Source organism: Spermophilus citellus (assembly GCF_964194105.1).
Source record: "Spermophilus citellus genome assembly, chromosome: 5".
Taxonomy (NCBI): Eukaryota; Metazoa; Chordata; class Mammalia; order Rodentia; family Sciuridae; genus Spermophilus; species Spermophilus citellus.
The window spans coordinates 157,755,898-157,777,315 of record NC_138186.1 but is presented as its reverse complement, the minus strand read 5'-3'; the positions used below and the strand labels follow the sequence as shown (position 1 = coordinate 157,777,315).

Sequence of the window (21,418 nt, the reverse complement as noted above, 5' to 3'; positions counted from 1 at the left end):
TTTACTTCTAAAGATAGATTTCTTCCTTCAAGATAAAAAAATTCAGAAAAATTATGACTTCTAGATCTAGGATCATTTTGCTAATGCTTTTTGTCATAAAATAACAATTTGAGTATTCAGAATTTTTTTATTGTTACATTCACAAAAGTGGACAAAAGTGTGGTCTTTTGCTTAGAATGTCTGTTAGCAATTCCAGAGTGGGTCAATATCAACCCAAACTCTCTGGGAGAAAGTGCATCATCTGTAGGTATAGTATACCTGTCAGCTGACTTCATAAGGCAGCTTTATCAGCTCCAAAAGAAGCCATTCACTCAGCCAGGTGGAGCACTGTGCCAGCAACTGCCAGTGAGAGGAAGGAAGGAATAAAAATACAGTCTAAAATAAATTGAATGGTATATAAATTCTACCTCAATAAAATTATTCAAAGTAAAAAAATAAAACATCAAGAAAAGCCTGAAAACCTCATATTTGAGGATAATCTGAGTGAGAAAAACAATGTTAAACACTCAAGTACTTTAGGGGTAAAGAAACATTCTCTTTGCAATTATATCTCAAATGATTCAGGGAAAAAAAACCCCTTACATATACATGTATAACAAATGAAGAGGGGTCAGAAGGCACAAGTGGAAAAATGGAAATAAATGGTCAGTGACTCTGGACATTCAGAAGTTTAGTTTTGAAAAAGTTGCTAAAATGAATTTGAAGGGAAGTTGAACAGTTTATATTTCATAGGTTAAATGGTCTATTTGGTTTTTAAACTAAATTTTATAAATAGTACAAGAAAATATCTTAAAAATAACTACTCCCATAAGCTGCCTTTATTTTACTTGCGGGGGTGGGGACTGAACCCAGGGGCGCTTAACCTCTGAACCACATCAGAGCCCTTTTTATTTTTGATACAGGGTCTTGCTAATTTTCTGTGATTGACCTCAACTTTTAAGAATTTCTTCTTGTCTCAGCCTCCCAAGTTGCTGGGATTGCAGGCATGTGCCACGGGGCCTGACCAGTATTGGATTATCTTTTACATGATATATTAATTCTGTCTCTTATAACATGTCCTAATAACAGCTTATAATTCTCATAAAACAGCTTTTACTTAAGATTCATACTAACATTAAAATAGTTAGTCTACAAAAAGTTCACTTGCAAACTGTTCTGTTTACCAACTAAAATAAATTAACTGTGCTTTATAAAATATGATTTTTTTTTCAGTGCTGGGTATTGAACCCAAGCCACATACATGCTAGACAAGTGCTCTACCACTGACTACACTCTCATTCAACATACTATATGTTTTTTTTTTTTTAGTTGAAGTTGGATACAAAACCTTTATTTTATTTATTTATTTATTTTATATGGTGCTGAGGATCAAACCCAGGGCCTCCCACGTGCTAGGTGAGCACTCTACTGCTGAGCCCCAACTCTAGCCCCAGCATACTATATTTTAAAAAATAATTTGTATTTTATTTACCTGTTACAGACATTAAAGATAATATAAATAAATTCTAAGGTCTCAGTGATAACTTAGTATGTTTCCAAATAATTTTCTTTATTTAAAAAAAATTCTTTAATAAAGGAAAGGAAATTAGATTTATAGAACCAAATTTTAAAATTTAGGGTACCAGGAAAAGCCAAAAAATTTGTTGCCAGAGCATGTCATATCCCAATACTCCAAAATCCATGCAATGTTAAGCTATTAAATTTTTCCTAATGGGCTGGGGATATAGCCCAGCTGGTAGAGAGCTTGCCTTGCATGCATAAGGCCCTGGATTCAATCCCCAGCACCACAAAAAAAAAAAAAAAAAAAAAAAAAAAAAAAAAAAACAAACTCAATGTTAAAAATTCTGCATAAGTTCATAACCCACTGGAATCATGTGTGAAATATGATATATCAAGAACTATGTAATGTTTTGAACAACCAACAATAAAAAAATTCTGCATAGCCATAAATTTCTTTATGGAAATTTGACTTATATGCATGGGTCATTTACAGTAAAAAAAAAAAGTACTGAGCTGTGTGTGGCAGTATATGCCTATATTACCAACTGTCAAGAGGCTGAGGCAGGATGATCACTAAAGCCTGGAGTACATTACCAGCCTACCAGCCTTATCAACAGTGTGACTACCATCTCAAAAAAAAAAAAAAAAAAAAAAAAAAAAATTAAAAGAAAAAAAAGAGTATAACCAAATATGTGCTAAATATATTAATAACTGTATAAATTTATTACATTAGGTTTAAATTACTTCACCCTAAACATCTAGTCATATTCTTTTTTAAAAAAATGTTTTTGGGGGGATACTGGTGATTGAAATCAGGAACACTCAACCACCAAGCCACATCCCCAGCCCTATATTGTATTTTATTTAGAGACAGAGTCTCACTGAGCTGCTCAGTGCCTTGCTATTGATGAGGCTGGCTCTGAACCCATGATCCTCCTGTCTCAGCCTTCCAAGCCAAAGGGATTACAGGCATGTGCCACTGGGCCAGGCTAGTCTTATTCTTTATTAAGAACAAATAAAAAGGTATACTATCAGGAAATAACAATCAAAATCTAGGAATGTTTCCTAAAAATTTAATGAATTTTCTAAGGTAATATAAACTTTGTATGAAGTTATTATGAGAAACATTTTTTTTTTTTTAAAGAGAGAGTGAGAGAGAGAGAGAGAGAGAGAGAGAAAATTTCTTTTTTAATCTTTATTTTTCAGTTTTCGGCGGGCACAACATCTTTGTTTGTATGTGGTGCTGAGGATCGAACCCGGGCCGCACGCATGCCAGGCGAGCGCGCTACCACTTGAGCCACATCCCCAGCCCCATGAGAAACATTTTTTAAATGTCATAATGCTATAGGATATGTGGAGAAATAAAAAAGGACTATATATATTCTAGGACTTATACTCTCAATCTTAAGAAATGTGCAGTTCAGGGATGGGGCTGCAGCTCAGTGACAGTGTGCTTGCCTAGCATGCGTAAGGTCCTGGTTTCCATCCCCAGCACCAAACGAAACAAAAAAGCACAATTCATCACAACATCTTTTTCATTTATGTGTGGCACTTTAAGAAGACATCAATAAATAAAATGATTACAGAAGGATAACCTTGATGCATTCCTCAGTTTCATAAATCAGAGATGGACTTATTGCATTGACTCTGGGACTATTAAAAACAAAAATTAAATAAAACATTTACCAGGAGAGGAACAAAATATTGATTCCTACATACTTACTTAAAATGCATATTTAAAAAGTATTAAATTCCTTAAGTAACTAACACAACTTTTACATATCTACCATCATGACCACAGATTCTGGATCTATGGGCCTGTAGATCTGTATTTCTCTCTCCTTCTGTTAATATCCCAAAATTACAAGCAACATTTTTCCAAGTGTAAGGAGGCACAAGCCTATTCACTTTTGGAGCTCTATTTGATACAAAAATTCAATATGCCTATAGTTGTTTCAATTTATGTTTATTTTATTTTTTGTACCAGGGATTAAACCACTGAGTCACATCCCCAGCCCCACCTTTTAAAAAAATTTTGTGAGATGGGTTCTTGCTAAGTTGCTTAGGCCCTTGCTAAGTTGCTGAGGCTGGCTTTGAACTTGTGATCGTTCTGCCTCAGCCTCTCAAGCCACTGGATTACAGGTGTACAATTTATTTTTAAAATAGAGTTTGTCATATTTCCTTGACAAAAATTGGGTATCACCATCATCCAAGTACTGCAACTAGCCCTGGAAAGCTAGAAAAAGGAGGAGGACACGCCAGTGATGTGTCAGAAAGACACTATGATGAATTATTAATTAAACCTAAGCAAACAACAGAAATCATATAGCCTGGCAAGAAGCTGACCAAAAAACTTTGTAACAATTTTCAAATGTGAGATGGGCATTTAGAAAATAGTGTTGATATTGTAGCTATCAATTCACTTCTTTTTATCCTTACTACCATTACCTTGATTCAGGCCATCTCATTTCACCCCTGAATTGCTATGAACATCTGTTTCTGACTAGTTTTGTCCCTTTCCAATTTACTTTCTATGTAACATCCAGACTTGTTTTTCTGGAATATAACTCAGATAACTTCACTGCCTGGTTTAAACACTTCAGTTACTCTCTGCTGAGTCTTCCTACCATACACTGAAACTGCCTGTTGATCATGGTCTTGGTTTGGATTATGTGACTATAAGCTCTATAAGCTTCAATGTTAGAATGAAAGAGTCCTGGAACTCAGTGCCTTCCATAGTGGGTAAAAATTTAAATTCATGAATGTTACTCAGAATGTCCTTAGCACTGACATATAAAAATCTGCCATTGAAATACATATGTGTTACCTGGGGGGGGAAAAAAGTCAGTCCTTAGTCAAGTACAGTGGCATACATCTGTAATCCCAGCTACTTGGGAGGCTGAGGCAGAAGGAAACTGAATTTGAGGCAAAACTGGACAACACAGGGAGACTACATAAGGGAAAAGGAGGGGAGTGGATGGGGAAGGGAGGGGAGGGGAACCTCTTTATGAATAAAAAAGAAAACAGTGTATACATAGGGGCTGGGGCTGTAGCTCAGTGGCTGAGCACTTGCCTAGCATGTGAGGCACTGGATTCAATCCTCAGCAGCATCATTTAAAAATAAATCAAGAGTGACTGTTTGAGATGGGATGTCTGAGCTCTTGAAACTGCCCCTTCGTTGTCATGAGTGCCAGTAACTACCATTCCTCAGTTGAAAGAGCATCTCAGGAGGTACTGGACAAAGTGATTCTGCAGATCCTGAACTTCTGCCACAAGTGTGACTGACGGGGGAATGAACTTGCTAGCACCTGTTCTGGGTTGCTTGTGAACACTTTCTCATTTCCCAAATTAAAACATGCAGTTTTTAAATTAAATAAATAAATAAATGTATTTTTTTTTTTTTAATACATATATAGAATTAGGGCCGGGGCCAGGAAGGACCTTAACAAGCGAGGGCCCAGGAGCTTCAACTACATTAGCTTCATGGTAAATCCACCTCTGGTTATAAAGATAAAATGCCTTTTTGTAATTCATTCCTCATTAAATTTTAGGTCAGATGTGTTCAATACTTTATAAATTGAAACATTTTAAATTTATAAATCTGATCTTTTACTTGATATCAAATTTCAGTTATTTCAGTAAAACAGTTGTCCCTTTTATAAACAATGGTAATGTTTATACAATTATATAATTTTCTAAGCATACTTGAAGCAAAGCGAAGGCAGGTTGTTATTAGCTGTTAATAACTACATCCGATGCTAACCAAAAAGACTGGTAGTTTTTAAAATGATTTTTCTAAGAAATAGCCATAATCCAGAACAGAATTCAAAGGAAGCAGCTAAGGTATAAAAGGAGAGGATAAAATATAATTTTTAGTGAGATATCTAGGAAAAGGCCAAGTTGAATTTAGTTAAAACACTATTTTAACAACTGAGTTAGATTCATTATCATTTTTACAATTAAACATTCATTCAAAAAATGGCTTTCTTTATAGAAAACAAATCAAGGTCTACCGAGGTTAAATTATCATTTACTTACTAAGAAAACAGTTATCTTAAAAACAGAATATTTTTGTCAACTGAAAATAGATTCTAAGACAAGGAAAATGTAAAGCCTTCCTTATAAGCTGGAGTTCAACTTCAAGCATTCAGTTAATGGCACTCCCATGTACTAGTTGCATTCCCTCTCACCAAAGGGAGGAGGGAGGGAAGAAAGGTGAAGAGAAGGAAAAGTTTTGGCCTCAAACAGAATATTCAGATTTTTCTGTAACACAAATTAAAAGCAGGGCCAGCTACTGTGGGAGCATGTCTGTAGCCCAGCTACAAAGTTCAAGGCCAGCCAGGCAACTCAGTAAATCCTGTCTCAAAATAAAATTTAAAAGGGGCTGGCAGTATGGATCAGTGGTAGAGTGTTTGCCTAGCATGCAAGAGGTCCTGGGTTTAATCCCCAATAATGCCAAAACCAAACAAAACCAAAAAACACCACTAAACAAAAGCAGACATTATCTTCACAATGAACTTCACACATGCCATGAAGACTGTTGCCCTGTATGGGGCTGGCCTCTGGGTGGGTTTGTGAGACTTGGGCATTTACTGAACAGCTTCTATAGAATCCTTCCCCTCCCCAGGAATATAGCCAGAATAGCTTAAAAATTGGCTGGTCTAGTATACAGAACAGTGAAAACTTCACTCAATGGTGAATCTGAAATGATGGCTGGATGTGAAACAGACACAGGCTCTCATACATCTATGAATTGAATGAAAGAAGAAAATCAAGCCAAAACTTAGAATGTCCTCTCTGGAATTCTGACACTTTCAAAAACTGAGATAACTATATTTTTCTCCTTCTTTCTTTTTGCAACAGTGCAACAGAGAGTGAATGAGGCAGGAAATGATGGTCCTCTTTTTCCAGACCAAAGCCTGTTTCCATGCCCACACAGCAGCTATATATGTTTCTATATGTGTATAAATGATCTACACATATAGAAACAGAGTGGCAGATAATGAATAAAATATCCTTAGAAAGTACTGAGCTGGGGTTGAACATCTCTTAAAAAAATAAAAAGAAAGAAGAAACACCATGTGCCAATCAAGTCTCACCCATCGCTTCCAAAGATATGAGATAAACCAAAAGAAGGGCAGACCATGCAAACTTTTTCACGTTTAATGTAATGATTTTTTGATGTTTTAATGGAGTAGCATGAAGGTGGCAATCAAAAAAACTGCTTCTGTACTCTAATGTCTTAAAATCCACACCCTTTCACCTTGCATGTGTGGAAGAAGTAAGAGCAGAAGAGAAAATCACTTCCACCTGGACCACTGCTTCTCTTTATCTGTTAAAGGCACATATATCACTCCCATAAGAGGTTTCATTTTGACACTGCCATCTTGTAGCTTGTCGTACTGCTCCAACATTTGATTTCCACCTGCAGGACCAACTGGCAATATCAATCTTCCACCAGGCTTTAACTGGTCTATTAGCTAAAAGAAAAAAAAAAAAACAAACATAAGCACTTGAGTTTATGTTAACAGTAATTTGACATCACTATAAGCAATGTTCAGTGTGCAGAAAGCAGAAGTGGGCTTTATTTAGCATGCATCCTTCAGGATTAGTTTCAGAACATCTCATGTATATCAAACCACATTACTCAAGCCCCTTATATAAAATGGCACAGTATTTGCATATAACCGATGCACAACCTCTCTTATATTTTATCTCACTTTTAAAATATTTTCTTTGAGACATGGTTTTGTTGCCACGCTGGCCTGACTTAGCCTCTCAAGTAGCTGCGATTGCAGGTGTGTGCCACCATGCTCAGCTTCTCCCATATAGTTTAAATCATCTCTAAGTTACTTATAATACCGAACCCAAGGCCCACATACCACTTCATTTGCATGGATTCAGAATAGTACTTGGGATACAGCAAACTCAAGTTTTGATTTTTAGCAGTTTACATTATTTTCCCCAAATATTTTCTCTCCTTGGTTGGTTGAATCTGAGAATGCAGAACTGGCAGATACAGAGGGGCTAATTATACATACTTGGAGTGTTTTACCACAACTCAACTCACTCATTTACCTCTCAGCCTCCCCTACTAAACTACAAGTTCCTTGAGGATAGGGACTGTGCCTCTGGCCCAGCACCTAACAGCACCTGGTACAACTGCAGTGCTCAACATGTCTGAACTGAACCACATAATAGAGCTAGCCTCTTGAGAAGGCCAAGGACAAAGCCGAAAATTCTGACTGTATGCCTGTTTCAGATCTTTGTGAGTTGGAAGGGGGTGTTAAGTGTAGAAAAATCAGCAAGAAATCCTGTCCTATTATTGTAGAATCTAGGGCATCATTGCAGCAAAGATAAGGAAGCTGTAGTGACTCGACTGAATTTAGGATTACTGGCACCATTAGGAGGGAAGGTAGGGCTAGAGTTCTGTTGCATTAGAATGAGGACATCTCTATCAAGGAAGAACTGAAAAGCCCCTTTAGGCGGAAAATATTTAAATCATATGTTACCATTTGACTATAGCCTTACAGATCACCATTATTCAAAACCAATAAAGAAGAAGACTGGGGCTGGGAATGTGGCTCAGGCGGTAGCGCGCTCGCCTGGCATGCATGCGGCCCGGGTTCGATCCTCAGCACCACATACCAACAAATATGTTGTGTCCGCCGAGAACTAAAAAATAAATATTAAAAATTCTCTCTCTCTCTCCTCTCTCACTCTCTCTTTAAAAAAAAAATAAAGAAATAAAAAATAAAGAAGAAGACTGACTTTAGATAGAATTACCCCAGGGAAGGGTGCCCTCAATTAAACTTTGGTTGACAAAAGTCTATTTTAATTTTTTCATTTTAAGTTTATCAAAGAAATACTAAATTTTAAAACTTATAGTAAAAACACAGATGGTTTCTCCCCAGACCCAGTCTTATTCCCTAAATCCAGTCATTTTAAATCCTTTTAGTCTGGTCTTCTAGTATTTACCTTTATATTTCAAAATACATGCTAGATAAGGATTGAGATTTAATATACAGTCTACTTCCTTCCTCCAATTTAACCAATCATAATTTTTCTTTAAAGCCATTTTGAGTTATGTGTACATACAGTTTCTTCCTGAGCCATGAGGTACCAAGTGATTGCTTCCTTTCTTATATAATAGTTTTATTTTCCCTCTAACTAAAATTGAAGTCTTTTCTTTTTCATTTACTTAATTTGTAACTGTCTCTAAATCTTTCTATTCTTCAACAGCTTCTTGATGAAAATTTCACTTCTAAGAGGTGCTTTTTTTGGTCTTGTCTGTAGAAAGGTCTAGATCTACTGGGACTTGCCTGTACAATAATCCTGGGAACTCCTATTACCTCTGACCAAGATACTCTACTTCCCAGATCCTATGGCTTTCTCTCTTTGGTTTTCCCTACTGTCTGTCTCTTCCATCATTTCCTCATCTTTTGATGAAATTATTAAAGCACTTCCTCCAGAAGCATTTTGTGAAATAGTGCATAAAATGTGAGACAGATTGAGCTTTCCAAGTCTAAAGCCATTTTTTATTCTATTCATTTGGTGAGAAGTCACAGTTGGAAATCATTTTTAGCTCCAAATATGATGGTTTGCTTCTCTGACATGTTGATTCTAACACTGTTATTTTGCAGCCTGAAGTCTTTTTGCTTGGCCAATCCTTAATAGGTATCTGGTTTTGTTTTTCTGGAAACTTTTAGAATCTTCTTTTTATCCTGAAAATTCTGAAATCTGTGATGATATTGTGGTTCTTCTTTCTTATTTTAAAAATTCATTAGATCTTTTCAAATTATAGAATTATGTTTTTTCTGTTTTGGTGAAATTTCTTACTTAGGGCTGGGAGCTGTTTCTCAAGAGTTTTCAGCAGCAAACCTTCTTTTTTTTTAATATTTATTTTTTAGTTGTAGTTGGACACAATACCTTTATTTTATTTATTTTTATGTGGTGCTAAAGATTGAACCCAGGGCCTCACATGTAATAGGCGAGTATTATACTGCTGAGCCACAACCCCAGCCCTGCAAACCTTCTTTTCAGACATATGCTTCCTCTGTAATCCAACGTCCCAATGGATCCAATTCCTAAACCTTTTCAGTACTGTGCAGAGCAAACTGCTTCTGCATTGATAGTCTTCTCTGTAATCTGCTTGGTTTCTGCTTCCTCTACCTTTCTGAGTCAGCTATAATTCCATCTGTTTCTATCACATACAGTACGGAGTCCACATTGCAGGCTATGATCTTCTGTTTAAAGGAGTATGGAATTTGTGTTTCTGTTTGTTTTCCTAGTTGTTTTAGGTGGTATTTCAGGGGAAGCATAAACATTTTACTCTGCTCACTTAAAACTGGAAAGCCCCTTTAGCACATCTCTTAAGTTTAATCAGATGTCTACAGATTCCTATACTACTTCAAGTGCTACAACAATTAAATTCACATTGAGCTAAATCTAGAACTGTCCTTCAAGATCATTTCAGGTCTTAATGTGAAAGATGAGCATTATACCCATCCCGTTCATTTACACATAATTCTATTTGAGATTTTAACTCTTCACTGGAGGCTGCCAATATATTAAAAGAATAGTTAAAAAATTTTCATGTGTTCATGTTAAAATTCTTGCACTGTTCATTTATAACGTATAATTTCTATATATATATAAATATTTCAATTAAAATGTGTTAAAATCACTGGTTTAGTAATAATAATACCCAGAAAGATTAAGTGATTTTCCTAAAGTCATTCAGTCAGTAAGCAGTAAATCAATGACTAGAATAAATCCCCCAGTGTTCACCATTTTTTTTTGGGGGGGGTGGGGTATGGAACCAGAGCAAGGCTATGCAAGGACTCTACTATACTAAGCTACAACACTGGCCCCAATTTTCATCTTCTAAATAATCTAAACATGAGACAAGTGCAGTGGCATATGCCTGTAAATCTCACTGACTCAGGAGGCTGAGGCACGTGGATGGTAAGTTTGAAGCCAGCTTTACTGAAACCCTGTATTAAAAGAAAAAAGGGGTTGGGAATATAGCTGTTGGTAGAGCGCTTGCTAAACATGTATAAGACCCTGAGTTCAATCCCCAGCACCATACCAAAAAAAAAAAAAAAAAAAAAAAAAAAAGAAAGGTAAAAAGGGCTGGATGTAGCTCAGTGGTAAAGTTCCCCTAGATTCAATAAAATAAATACACATGAAAAAACAAAACAACCCTTTCTAGATTGAGAGTGGATAAAACTTTTCGACCCTGGTTATCCAACCAAGAATTACATAAAACCTATGTGTAATAGAAACCTGGTATTTCAGTAAATCTAACCCAAGATTCTTCTTTTCTATCATGTATATGTGTCTGTATATACATATATGTACATACATATATATATGCTATGCTATCATAGGATTCACTTCTCTATTAAATATACTTCTAGAATATGTTTTTTGAGGATATAATGTATGACGAGTATTTTCTGGTATCTCCTCTGTGCCAAACATAATCTTGCTAGTCTGGTATTTAAGAAAACACCAAACTGATTATCATGTCATGAATCCTGGGGGATTTTCCCAGTCTACTTTTGTCCTAGTTTTTTCCTGGATTAAACACTGCTTCAAATAAGATATCCATATGCTATAGTTTAGTAATTTTCATGTCATGTATACCACTATTTACACATGGAGAGGAAAATAAAAAGAATTTCAGCTAATTGTAAACAAAATGCACAAAATGAAAGTTTCAGCATATTTTGAGCATCATCCAGAAGCCATTTCTATATAAAACTTTTAGATTTCTAGTTGAATAAAACATACAAATAGGAAAAAAAAAATCCCAACTCACTGCCTGTGGCACAACTGGGGCTGCAGCTCCAACATGAATTGCATCGTAAGGGGCTTCTGCAGCATATCCCATTCTTCCATCTCCCACTGAAAGAGAAACAAGTTGTGCATCAAAAATCTGTTTACATCAAACCTGGCATAAAGAATTACAGTACAGGAGGTTTAAGTGGGGGAATCAACATAGATTTTTGAATAAATGAAACTGCAATAGTTGATATGAAAAATAATACAATTGGATCCCTACCCTCACAAATACACAAAAATCAATGTCAGGAAGATCAAAGACCCAAACAGGAAGAGCTAAAATAATAAATAATAATAGAAGGATTTATCTTCATGATTTCAGATAGCCTTAAGTAAGGCACAGAAAGCACCGGAAACACTGGTAAGTCTTACTACCTTCATCTTATTGGTCCCCTTTTAATAAATAAAAATTCTTAATTTTTTTTTTTAAAGAGAGAGTGAGAGAAGAGAGAGAGAGAGAGAGAGAGAGAGAGAGAGAGAGAGAGAGAGAGAGAGAATTTTTTTTTAATATTTATTTTTTAGTTCTCGGCGGACACAACATCTTTGTTGGTATGTGGTGCTGAGGATCGAACCCGGGCCGCACGCATGCCAGGCAAGCACGCTACCGCTTGAGCCACATCCCCAGCCCTTAATTTTTATTTATTAAAAGGGGACCAATAAGATGAAAAGGCACATCATGATGGGGGGGGGATTATGATATGCATAAACCAACAAAGGGCTAGTCTTTAGATTTGTAAATCAGGCTGGGTGCGGCAGCACACACCTGTAATCCCAGCAGTAGGGAGGCTGAGGCAGGAGGATCTCAAAGCCAGCCTCAGCAACTTGGGGAGGTCCTAAGCAACTTAGCAAGACCTTGTCTCTAAATAAAATACAAAATAGGGCTGTGGATGTAGCTTAGTGGTCAAGTGCCCCTGAGTTCAATCCCCGGTTTCCCGCCCCTCTCTCCCAAACAAGGGCTGGGGACATGGATCAGGAGTTAAATGCCCCTGGGTTTAATCCCTGGTTTAAAAAAAATTTAAAAAGGAAAAAGACTTATAAATAAAAAATAAAAATCTCCAAAAAGTAATTGTTTTCTTAGTTTAAGAAAAGTGAATATATTGGGTTGGGGTTGTGGCTTGGTGGTAGAACAGTTGCCTAGCATGTGTGAGTCACTGGATTTGATATTCAGCACCACCTAAAATAAATAAATACATTGTGTCTATGTACAACTAAAAAAAGTATTTTTTAAAAAATCCTCTGGAAAAGAAATTAAAAACTTTTCTGATACCCACCAACCAGTTGTACTCTCCCTGAAGTCAAAAGTGTTGGATCATCTTTTCTGACATTATTTATTGATTCATCTACTAGCTCTTTAATGTGATCAATTCCTATGACTTTTCCATTACATCCAACCTAGAAAAGAGAAAATAATTCAATAGCTCATTGGGTAACATTTGTATTTCTAAAGTATCACTGAAATGTTTCCTTAAAGTCATAATCTGCATTGAGAAACCAAAAATGAACTAATCCTCCAATTAGATTATTCACCATTCAGTTTATTATAAATTATTCGTCACATCAACTTTCTCAACTATGAACCTCACTGAGAAATTATATTTAATCAATAAAGAAGCTGGAATAAATTACAAAAGCTGATAATACTGGAAAATTTAAATTTTTCTTTTTTTCTTCTTTTTGGTACCAGGGATTAAACCAGGGGCACTTAACCACTGAGCCACATCCCCACACCTTTTTTATGTTTTATTAGAGTCAGGGTCTCACTAAGTTGCTTAGGGCCTCGATAAGTTGCTGAGGCTAGCTTTGAAAGTAATCTTCCTGCCTCAGCCTCCCAAGATGCTGGGATTACAGGCGTGTGCCACTGTGCCTGGCTGGATATCTAATTTTTAAATCCAGAATTTTGAAGTAAGATTTAACTACCAATATTTAATGGTACTATAATAATTTTTACTTAAATTAACCTAAAAGTATAACTTTAAATATTAAAATTTATATAGAAATTTTAAGAAGGGATTCTTGCACCTGATTCTACTGCTCTTAGTGGAAAGTGTAAAACACATAAAAATATGAAAAGGACTTGAGTATCAATATTACCTGTAAAAACATTTAACTGAACAAAGCCTGTGAAGTCAGATAGGAACCTGGGTTCCTATCTACATTTCACCACCTAAAACTACATAACTTTAGCAAATAAACCTCTCATTCTATGAATCAGGTTCCTTGACTATGAGAAAGAAAGGAGTATATATCCTATAAAGGATATGAGGATTAGAAAAATAATACAGGAAAAGCACTTAAAACACTATTTAGCATGTGTGAAAAACATTGATATCATTTTAAAAGAAGGTATTCAAATTTAAACTTTTAAAATGAATATTCCTGGGGCTGGAGTTGTGGCTCAGTGGTACAGTGCTCACCTCGCATGTGTGAGACCCTGGGTTGGATTCTTAGCACTTCATAAAAATAAATACTTGAAATAAAGGTATTGTGTCCAACTACAACTAAAACATAAATATTTAAAAAAATGAATATTCCTGGGGCTGGGTTTGTGGCTCAGTGATAGAGCACTTGCCTAGCATGTGTGAGGTACTGGGTTCAATTCTTAGCATCACATATAAATTTTTTGGTTCATTAACAAGTAATAAAAATATTTAATAAATGAATATTCCTTTAAAACCATTAACATGTCAAGTATAGATAACACGTCACTAATTAAGTGCTATTTTTAACCTTTTGAAAAAAAATCTCTAATATCTCATAGCAAGAACACGACTCCACAAAACAACATCTGAAAAATATACAAGATCTCATTATGTGCCAAGTACTATTCTAGATGCTTAGGATACACCAAAAAAAAAAAAAAAAAAAAAAAAAAAACAGACAAAATTCCCATCTCCCTGGAGCTCCATTCTAGTGGATCTGATGATTATAAACTTATGGCAAGTTACACGGAATCTAGTTCAAGACAGATCCATAAATCCTCATTTCAACAAGACCCAAATCTTCTACCTAGTCTCTGGCCACAAGATTTCATATAACCAATCTGATTTGATTATCTAAGCACTGATGAATCTTCATGGTGTATTATAACAACTTACACTGTGTACAGGCATTTATCAGAAAAAATATGGTAATAAAAGCTGAAGTACAACCTTAAATTAGGTAGAGGGAAGTGATGGGAGAGAAGAGGAGGGGATATGGGGATAGGAAAGACAGAATGAAACAGACATTATTACTTTATGTGAATATGTGACTGCATGACCAATATGATTCTGCAACATGTACACTCAGAAAAATGAAAAATTATATCCCATCTATGTATATCAAAGTGCATAAATGCATTCTACTGTCATGTACAACTAATTAAAAAAAAAAAAACCTTAAAGCTGAAGTACCATAAACAAGGCATTTTTTTTTCCTATTGTAAAAGAAGCTCTACCTTCATTTCTAATAAACCTGTAGGAGTATCTGAAAACTGAATTGACTTTACTCCTTTCTGCCAGATGTGAACTTGGAAAAATGTAGTTTGGGAGCTCCCAGCTGCCATTTTGGGGTCACTGGGGGTACTATCTGATAATGAAGCTAACATATGGAGGAAACAAAGGCAAAGCAAGAACCAGAGAGAAACCCATTGTCAGTTACATCTGGTCTTCTTTTAAATCCACCCACACAAGAAGCCAGATATACCCCTCAACTTTCCATTATATAACCAAAGTAAATTTCCTTTCAGTTCTGCCAGTTTGGTTAAATGTTCTGTTACTTGTAAAAACAACAACAAAAACAAAAATCCTAAGAGATACATATTCCAGATGCTATGTTAATGGAACAAAAAGCAAAGAAATCAAATCCACTGGTGAAAAAAATATAATCATATAATATACTTCTGTTAGGATCAGAATGAAAAATAAAGTTCTTACCATACGTGCAAAACATGCAGTAAGGATTCCACTTCCAGATCCTACATCAAGAGCTTTAGCTCCTTCATGTAATTGATCAAATAGAAGTTCTAGTGCATATGCATGCTGCCAAGAAAAAACAAACCAAATGTTTTCAAGACTCTTATATACCATGGTATACAAAGTTGCCATTTTTTTAAACCAGTCTTTCTACCATTATCTTAAATTAACATAATGAAAACATACTTATATATACTTATTTCTACATAAGAAATTTCTATACAAGAAAACTCGGATTAGAATTATTACATTTCAGTAATTTTAGATATTCATTGTATGAATTTTTAAAATTTAATAATTTAATTAAAATACAAAGTCAAAAGATAAAAAAAGGAATTACAAGGGAAAAAAAATCCCCATCCCATTCCCAAATAACATTTTACTCCCTAAAGGCAGCCAATGTTATCAGTTTCTTATGATTCCTTTGAAAAACATTCACTCTATGAATATACAGACAAATACATAATCATTTTTCATTCATTACCTTTTTTAAAAACATTTTTTTGGTAGTTGTAGATAAAACAGCGTGCCTTTATTTTAAGTGTTTCATTTTCTTGTATGTGGTGCTAAGGATTGAACCCAGTGCCTTACACATGCTAGGCAAGTACTCTGCCACTGAGCTACAGCCTCAGCTCCTCATTCATTACATTTTGAAAGGCAATTCACATCAATACTTAAACAGTTGTTTAAGTATTATAACAACACTAACGAAGAAAAATATATGTTAGTTCCAATCTATTTTCAGAAGAGATAAATTTTTCTAGGTATAAGAAAACAATATAATAATAATATAAAACTCTTATAAAGTATATCTGTCTATATGTTAAATTCCTAGAAGTAAAATAGAAGGGTTGGAAGATATATTTGTTACACACACACAAACACTACACACACATACACACACACACACACACACACACACAAAATAAACCAAATGATATTGGTTATTCCTTGGACCAAACCAAGAAATAAAGACTTCCCTAACCTACTATCTTTATACATTTACATTTTAGAACTTTTCCAGAATAAAATTGAAAATAATGATATTTCAAAATCCAACCTTAAATGTCTGGTTCTTCACAGTTTAAAATGATTAAATCCAGTTGGAACAAATATCTTGACTACCAAACTTGTTTGATAAAAATATAATCCACATATATATTCATAGTCCATAGTAATAAATAAATGCATACTTGTGTGTGTGTGTGTGTGTGTGTGTGTGTGTGTGTGTATAAATAAGCACCAGGAGAAACTATTTCCAAGTAACAAATACAGAATAAATGATGAACTTAGAAAACAAGTCTTTGGGCAACCATCTCAGTAGTAACTGATCTAAGCAAAAAATTGTAAATGGATGCTAAAACTAGTGAATTAGCATTTAACAACAACAACAAAAAAAGACAGTCTCAAAGTGTTCACCTATAAATTATAAAAAGAAAAAAAAGTAGCTTGACAATTCGGTTCAGAAAAGAAAGTTTGTTTTTATTTTCTCCCCCCCCCCTTTTTTCCCCATTTTTACAAGACTGGGGATCTAAACCACAGCCTTGTACATGCTAGGCAAGTTCTCTGTCACTGAGTTAGATCCCGTCCAGTTAGATCCCCTCCACTTTCAGTGGAGGAACCCGGTTGACACTACATCAAAGTTAACACCACCAGAAAAAGGATATATTGACATCTCATGGCTCTGCTAAGATATATCACTACTGGGATATGCCAAGAGAAAATGCATAACCCATCCATATTGAATTATGAGAAAACACAGAAACCCAAGTTGAGGGATACAATAGTAAAATAACTGGCATGTATTCACAAAAATTTTCAAAGCCATAAAAACAAGATGGATGAACTGTTCCTCAGTGTTGTTTTAAAGAAAATGAAAAAGACCAAACAATCGAATTAAACTCATAATCTGCAATTTTCTTTTCCTTTAAGGTATATTATCTGAATAATAGATAAAATCTAAATAAGGTCTGTAAATTGGCTAACAGTATCACATCAATGTTAAAATCCAGATTTTGATAAATGTACTGTGAATATATAAAGAACATCCTTATTTTTAAAGGTTAAGTAGCATTATGCCTATTATTTACTCTCAGAGAATTCAGAAAAAAGGGGAAATGTGTATACACACATGTATATACATATGTATACATACATACATACATAAATATGGAGGGTACATAGAAAAAAAACAAATGATAAAGCAAATGAGGTAAAGTAACATTTAAAACAGATGAAAGATATTCATTAACATGCTAGTCCCACATTTCTACGTCTAAAATATAGTCAATTCTTAAAAAAAAATCATCAAAAAATAGGCAATGTCGAAATAAAGGATAGAATAGAATTCACCACTACTGTCCTATATCTTGAACTGGGTGGTGTACACATGTCAGCATTCATCAAGATGTGCTTAAGATTTGTACACTTTATTCTATATTAACAACAATACATAAAAATTTAAAGACTACTTATTCCAAATCCTTAAAAGTAGATGATCGGAGCCAGGCACAGTGGCACACACCTGTAATCCCAGTGGCTTGGCAGGCTGAGGCAGGAGGATCACAAGTCCAAAGCCAGCCTCAGCAACTTAGCAAGGTCCTAAACAACCTAGCGAGATCCTGTCTCTAAATAAAATATAAAAAAGGGGTGGGATATAAGTGCCCCTGGGTTCAATCTCCATTACAAAAAAAAAAAAAAAAAAAAAAACAGTGGATGATCAGATATTATGGACCTCTTGATGGGATGCAACAGAAAAGACCATTTAAGAAGTGAATTAAAAAAAAAAAAAGTAACTAAACACCATAAACATCACAAGGAAACAACAGGGTTCACAATATGGGAAATTCTATAGGACAGAGAAACTAGCTTTGTTAATAAATAAATGGAATTTAAAATAAAAAGGAGTCTATTAAAATTTAAAAAGACTAGAGGCTGTGGCTATAGCTCAGGGGGGACTGCTTGCCTAGCACGTGTGAGGCACTGGGTTCAATCCTTAGCTGCTTAAAAATAAACAAGATAAAAGTATGAGGTCCATCTACAAGTACAAAAAAAATTTTTTTTAAAAATATTAGAAGAGACTAAAAAGACCAAAACAAGAACAAAAATATGCAATGTATAGATTCTGTTGAGATGCTGATTTGAGCAAATTAATTGTAAAAAAAATTTTTTTTAAATATATTTATTTTATTTTTATGTGATGCTTAGGATTGAACCCAGGGCCTCACACATGCTAGGCGAGTGCTCTACCTCTGAGCCACAACCCCAGCCCGCCCCCCCAACCCAAAAATTTTTAAATACATGGCAACGTATAAACCTGGACTGGGTATAATATCAAGAAACATTACTAGGTAAAATGGCATTGTGGAGTGTGTTATTAAAATCCTTGATATTTATACTAAAGTATTTAGGATTGAAGTAATGTTATTTCAGTGCCCCTGAAAGCTTAAACAATTTCTATTTAATAAGATAGTAAGTATTGTATAAGAAAATACAATAAATCAAAAACCAAAATAACTCCTATAAACTAGCTTTCTTGAATCTAGAAATCAAAGAAACAGAAGAGACTCAAGGTACAAGATTCTATAGGCAGTACTGCCCCAATAAAACTTCAAAAGAAACTCTGGAATTTTTTCCTCTTCTTTTTGTCAGTACTACGCTTGTGCAGGATGTTTACATATATATATATTATATACATATATATTATATATAAATTACATATATATGTATATATATATATATATATATATATATTTTAGTTGTTGACCTATTTTTATTTTATTTATTTATATGCAGTGCTGAGAATCAAACCAGTGCCTCACACATGCCAGTCAAGTGCTCTACCAATGAGCCACAGCCCCACCCTTGTTTCTTTTTAACAGGGAGTGTGCTAAATTACTATTACAAGTTCCATTCAAATCTTGCCTATAATCCCTGAGACTTGGGATGCTAAGGCAGGAGGATCATGAGTTTGAGGCTAGTCTCAGCAACTTAGTGAGACCCTATCTCAAAAAATAATAATAAAAAGTGCTGGGGATGTAAGTCAGTGGTAAAGTGCCCCTGGTTTCAATCCCCAGTACCAAAAGCAAAACAGTATTATCCAACATACTCACCACAAAAATTTTCTTAATCATCTCTCACCTGTTCTTTAGACATCTTTCCCCAATCTATTCAAGGTTCATACACTGAATTGGTCAATGCAGAACACTCTCCCCTCAACTCTCCTCCACCTGCCACCACTACACTAATTCTTCAGAACATTCACTCCTTAAAGGAGTCCTGTTCAGTTGTCCCTTCATATAACACCCCACATTGGAGATGGGTCTATTTCCTGAGTGTTAGATTCAGATCAAAGACTTCTAACATCACCATTACACAGCTCTCGTGTGACCCTCCCACTGTAACACACGAGGAAGAGGAGCATGATGTTGGGCCATCTCACTACTAGACATGTAAGGCTCAACCACTGAGTAAATGTGACTTACGGATCACATTATTTTTCACAGAATATTTTTCTCTTTGTAATTAATAAATAATATGTGGAGTAGTAATTTGATAGTACTTGAATATTTTTATTCCCAACAGTCTTCCTCTTAATGATTTCAGATTCTTTGGTGATCTCTGCCTACTTCAATTATTACACTGATGATTACAAAATAATGATTGTAAAATTCCCTTATTCCTTCCACATATATTAACTGGCATTTAGCTGTAAAAAGAGCTTTTGGTTTTTTCCTTGTCTTGCATTTTTCACTGTTATTATGCCTGTTATCTTCAATATTCTTTTTTATTCTCAAATGGTTTTAAATTTGATCTCTTGGAGGCTCTCCTGCTTCTATGCCTTCTAATATCAATTACCATTTGAGTACATCCTCACTCACTGGTGTCAGGCACTTCTCCAAGCAGCTCTAGTCTTTTACTGAGCAATGGTATTTAGGGCCCCAAATTTGATGCTCAGTGTACTTACTACTACCAGGATGCTGTTTTAACATATTAACATGTTGCTTTCAATATCCTGCCTACCATGCACATCACTTTTTTTTTTTTTTTTAACTAGGACTTTGGAAAGTATCACAGGGACTACAGTTACTTCCAAGCCTGTGACTTTAGGGTTCATTATATGCAGATTCATTTCTCTTTGATTCCTCACTTTCTGCTTTTAATAACTCTAAGACTTATGGAATAAATAATACAAAATCACAACAGTATATGGCCAGAGGTGTAGCTCCTAGCAGAGCATATGCCTAGCAGGTACAGGCCCTCAGCTTGATCCCCAGCACTGGTTTAAAAAAAAGAAAAAGAAAGATCACTACTGCTTGTCTATACAATTAATACTATCATATCCTACTACCATTCTGGTTTAGCAAACACCAAAGGACACTGTTTGCTTACTATTTGCATATGAACATATACAGACATAAATTCAGATGCACTATGTGACTATATACACACATAAATACGTTTTGCTTATTAAAAGTCATAGGTTATTCAAACTGTGCATGATTACAAATGTATCCTTTTTAGGAAGATATTATGACCCAGCTATGACATGGATGGACGTTAAAGATATTATACAAGTGAAATAAGCCAGTCATAAAAAGACAAGGGGCTGGGGCTGGGGCTCAGTGGCAGAGCGCTTGCCTAGCATGTGTGAGGCACTGGGTTCGATTCTCAGCACTGCATATCAATAAATAAAATAAAGATACATTGACAAATAAAAAAATATTTTAAAAAGACGGGTACTGTATGATTTCATATATGAGCACTTATGTGAGTACCAAGAGTAATCAAATTCATATATGAGCACTTATGTGAGTACCAAGAGTAATCAAATTCATTAAGACAAAAAATAGAATGGTGGTTGCCAGAGTCTGGGGGACGAAGAAAATAGGGAGAATGGTAAAATGAGGAATTGTTTTTGAGTGGGCACAGAGTTTTCATTTTGCAAGATAACAAATATTCTGGATATCAGTTGCACAACAACATCAATATACTTAATACTACTTAACACTTAAAAAATGGTAAAGATCAATTTCATGTTACATGTATTCTACCAATATTTTAAAAAATCTTACTTGTATCTTTTAAAAACCAAAGACAACAAATTTTAAAAATGG

At 34.9% G+C, this 21,418-nt stretch overlaps 1 protein-coding gene across 5 annotated transcripts in view; it reads right to left on the bottom strand.

The window, feature by feature from the left end:
- The window catches only part of PCMT1 (protein-L-isoaspartate (D-aspartate) O-methyltransferase), a gene marked incomplete at its 3' end in the record, with an annotated part of 43,993 nt that overhangs the window by 2,575 nt on the left and 20,000 nt on the right, over positions 1-21,418 (bottom strand). The window contains exons 4-8 of one of the 5 annotated variants that reach the window (XR_014022010.1): positions 15,264-15,368; positions 12,621-12,741; positions 11,327-11,412; positions 6,811-6,980; positions 259-339 (exon numbers count right to left, since the gene is read on the bottom strand). Coding sequence is in view for 4 of the 5 variants with exons in the window: in XM_081294512.1 (XP_081150638.1) it covers positions 3,081-3,153; positions 6,811-6,980; positions 11,327-11,412; positions 12,621-12,741; positions 15,264-15,368 (555 nt within the window). Of the gene's footprint in view, positions 1-258; positions 340-3,065; positions 3,154-6,763; positions 6,981-11,322; positions 11,413-12,620; positions 12,742-15,263; positions 15,369-21,418 lie in introns of those variants that run through there. The other 4 variants (XM_081294512.1, XM_081294513.1, XM_081294514.1 and 1 more) reach the window with 4 other exon arrangements.